This window comes from Myotis lucifugus, unplaced genomic scaffold (genome assembly GCF_000147115.1).
Source record: "Myotis lucifugus unplaced genomic scaffold, Myoluc2.0 scaffold_1, whole genome shotgun sequence".
NCBI lineage: Eukaryota > Metazoa > Chordata > Mammalia > Chiroptera > Vespertilionidae > Myotis > Myotis lucifugus.
The window spans coordinates 29043922-29048229 of record NW_005871049.1 but is presented as its reverse complement, the minus strand read 5'-3'; the positions used below and the strand labels follow the sequence as shown (position 1 = coordinate 29048229).

Sequence of the window (4308 nt, the reverse complement as noted above, 5' to 3'; positions counted from 1 at the left end):
ATATATACATATATATGTGTATATACATATGCAGTATTTATTTTGTTATAAATATCTTTGTCTGGAAAAACTTTTTTACTCTATTAGCTGGGAAATCTGAGATAGGGTATCTGACTGCCTTTTAATGAGATTCGATATTAGGTGTGACTCTGGCTGGTATATATATATATATATATACATATAACATGGAATATTCTAGACTCTTTAAACAAATGCTGTAAATTGAGGGGTAGTATCCCCATTTTTGAGATGAAGAAATAAGAGTGATTGGGTAATCCAGAGATGATGGCACAATTCCTAAGAGCAAAGTTGATATGTGTTTCCAGGGCCAACAGATGATAAAAGCCATGCACTTCCTAACACACTGGATTTGCTTGAATATATTCCTTTGTTTTATTTTTCCTTTAGGGAAGAACCTCGATTCCAGGTCGCTTTCCAGTTGCTGACTTCTCTTATGGAAATAGACACACTCATGACCAAATGGAGATGTAAGTCCTCCCCCTCCTCCCTCCCCCCCTCTATAACTCTTCTCCCCTGATCTGGTTCCTTTACTCCTTTTCTCCTGTCCACCCTCTTTCTTTTCTTCCATCTTTTCTGTGAGTTTCTTTTCTTTCTTTTTTTTTAATCAGCTTGACAATTATCCTCCCCGAGGGTCTATTCATCCAATGCACAAGTGGCACAGTACCTAGAGCCCACAGTAACGTTGGGAGCCCATTAAGATATTTTATTTGGTCTGGGAATACCCGGTGCTGTAGGCTTAAAAAAAGATATTTTATTTTATAATCAGAAGGAAAAAATAAACTTTAGGTCCAAGGAAAATTTTTAAATATATAATAGTAATTTATTTATTTTTATGACAATACAACTCAAAAATATAAGAAGCCCAGAGAAGCAAAATAACCAGAGCTCATTAAAATTGAACTATGGCCCCACTCTTCCCTATGCTGTTTATAGGCTAAATGTAAATATGGATGGAGTCAAATGGGGTGCTGAACCAAGTGGGGTGCCAGGCAACCTGCTGGCCTCATGTGGCTCTCACAGGTGAACCTTCCATATGGCTAAGTGATAAGGGGTGAGCCTTTTTCTCAGAAGCAATCATCATTATCAACTCCTGGTTTTAGAAAAATACTCATGGAGTTAATTTGTGTGTTTGCCTAGATAACCACGTGTGCCTGGTGCACAGAATGCTGGGCAGCAAAGCCGGCACTGGTGGGTCCTCAGGCTACCAGTACCTGCGCTCAACAGTAAGGTAAGATGGGGGAAACGCACCTTTTTATCTTGGTGGAAATCACCAAGGTTTTGTTTCTCCATGTATATGTGGCATTATCTAGGAAAAGTCATTTATACTTGCTCTTGTCTGCGGACAACACATTTGTAGTGAGATTAAGACATTCCTATTAGAAATTTTGGAGATCATCGTATAAATTCTTAGTTCTGGAAGTTTATTATTTTCATCTTGTGATGAACAGGGTCATGGTACCAATGCTTGTGAGGGCATGAAAGAGTTAATACAGGTAGAAAATGTCAACTCATTCTGGCTCAAGTTTGGACTAGATTAAAATAGTTATCATTAAGTCCACTAATGTACTCTTGGTGAGATGAGTGATCCAGATAAAATTCAGTTTCTTATTTCCTGATAGGACTCTATATTATAGCATGAAAACTACTTCTATCTACTCCAGGGAGTGCCCTTTTCAAATTTTTACAAGAAAAGGGTCAATGTTTACTGAGCATTTAAAACATGGTAGAGATATTTCTAGGATATTTGTGTTCTTATTTTATTTAATATTCACAGCCTTATAGATAGAAGGATACATAGATAGATGCATCCGAAAACTGAGGAACTTACAAGCCCTTTGAGAAAAGATAATCGGATCAAGAACATGTTATATAGTCCCCTTTAGTCTCCAAAATTCCTTATAGTGCATTGTTTTTATTCCTAATTGGCTAAGGTATAAAATGCACAGGTTCAATTTTTCATCATTTTTATACTTCCACTTTCCCTGGGAAGAAACTCTAGGTTGAATGATTTAGAAAATTCATTGGTATAAATTTTCACAACCATTATATATTTTCTCTTTCCCGGAATAAGTTCTGTAAATATATAAGAAAAAATGATTGTGCGAAATGAGCACACACATCAGTGGTGGGAATAATTAATGCTAATTAACAGCATCTCTCGTGTGTCATTATCTCATCAAATCTTCACAAAGGCCTGGCCAGAGGCAAGGATTGTAGTTTTTATTTTAGAGAGTTAGAAACCAAGACACTGAGGTTTAGACAACTCGTCCAAGGTTGTAGGAGTTGCAAGTGACAGAACAGAATTTGAACCCAAATTTGACTTCAAAAGCAAATGCTCTTCCACTATAAAACTGCAACAGTTAAAATAGTTGACTAACAAACACAAAAGCAATTTTTAGTGTCAAGAATATTCTGTTGGACACATTATAAATCTAAGATGGCATTTCGATTTATAAATTCATTTATGTCAGTTACTTGGCAGCTACTTTTCAGGTGGGAAATATTTTCTAATGAAGGACTAAAAACTCTGGATGCTTTAATTTTATTATTTTGCATACTGTTCTTTAAAAGTTCGACATGAGACAATAATAAGTCTAGGTTTTAATTTGAACCAGCCTGGTCGGATCAATAATATGGTCTATATGAACTCTGGATAAAAAATAAAAAATGGGGCAATCTTAATACTAATAGCACTTAATATAATATGATATATACAATATGTAATATTAAATATAATATTGAATACTAGTTATTCATGGCAAAATATTCTTTGAGAAATAAAATTAAAATTTTAAAATATTTCATTTCAACAAATCTAAAACATCTGTCTATGTTTTTCCAGTGATAGGTACAAGGTATTTGTAGATTTATTTAATCTTTCAACATTTCTGATTCCCCGACACTGGATACCGAAGATGAACCCAATTACTCGTAAATTTCTTTACACGACTGAATATTGTGACAGCTCTTACTTCAGCAGTGAAGAATCAGATTAAAATTATCTGCAAAGTCTATGAAGAGCACTGATTTCTGTGGGGTTTTTCCTATGGATTTTCATGAATACGCAGACTTCTAAGATAATATATGTATATATGTAGTAAAACACTGTGGTGCTTTGATTCAACCCTGGAAAGAATTTTATTTCATTTATTTGAATGTTTAAGATGTTTAAGGTAAGACTAGCATTTCTGTGATGATACAAAACACTAAGAAATGAATTCAGTGACACTGTTACATTGTACATATGGTCTTTTCCTATTAAAAATGTATTTGTCCTCTGACACTTACCTTAATGTAACCATTTAACCTAATCATTATCTCATTGTTCCATATTTTATAAGCTTGTAAACTTCAGCTACAGTGGGGCCTTGACTTACGCGTGTCCCTACTAACGAGTTTTTTTGAGATATGAGCCGTCTCTCAGCCGATTTTTTGCTTTGAGTTGCAAGCTCCAAAAAATTCGGGTTATGAGCCAGCTTCAGATACCCCACTGCTAGTTGGCGCAGCGAACGTCACAGTGATTTGACATAAGAGTAATTTGAGTTATGAGCTCCGTCACGGAACGAATTAAACTCGTAAGTCAAGGCCCCACTGTATTTAAAATATTTAATGGAATAAAATGTGTCATTCTATATAAACTTATTCAATAAAAATTTTTGAGTAATAAAAATTATTCTTTCTGTAATATATTAGTTTGAAAACAAAACATTGCTTGCATTTATTAGGACACTTGGAGAGCAACAGAAATCTATGTGAAGCTTGTCCTAAGGGCATTCACTGGACAGTCACTCCCCTAGCATAAAGAACTAGAGGAGCCAGTGGAGCTCTAAGGCCACAGGGGTGGAGCCAGTTCCTCAAGTACTTTCTTCCTGGAACACTCTGAGGATCTTCTGTGTCTCATGTCTTCTCTGCAGATGCTGGCTTTATTGTTCCCTGATGTAGACCCACTCCTCCTCCCACAGGTTGGGTCTCAATCCTAGCATCTCTCTACTCCCAGAAGGGCAAAGTCACTCTTCTCAGAGTGACTGTATCCAAAGTCACCCACAGCTGTGGTCTGGGAGGTACAGTCTACTCCAGTGCACAGCAGGTTTGAGGTAGGGATGAGCGTTCCCTCAAGTGAAGAATGTTCTTTCCAGGAGAAAGAAAGGGGAGGTAAACAGACTAACAATGACCCAGTTCATTGCTAGTAATTATTAGACTAAGCGTTTGGATCAGACATGAGTTTTAGTCCTCTTTTTTTCTAGCTTGCTCTGGATATTGGCAACATTTCATTACATTTTTCTATGA

At 36.1% G+C, this 4308-nt stretch overlaps 1 protein-coding gene across 1 annotated transcript in view; it reads left to right on the top strand.

Moving 5' to 3' along the window:
* Positions 1 to 3145, top strand: part of TDO2 (tryptophan 2,3-dioxygenase) — a 20778-nt gene extending 17633 nt beyond the window's left edge. The window contains exons 10-12 of the mRNA XM_006081870.3: positions 409 to 488; positions 1159 to 1249; positions 2864 to 3145. Coding sequence (XP_006081932.1) covers positions 409 to 488; positions 1159 to 1249; positions 2864 to 3017 — 325 coding nt within the window. The 3' untranslated portion in view covers positions 3018 to 3145. The remainder of the gene's footprint in view (positions 1 to 408; positions 489 to 1158; positions 1250 to 2863) is intronic.
* The last annotated feature ends 1163 nt before the right edge of the window (positions 3146 to 4308 follow it).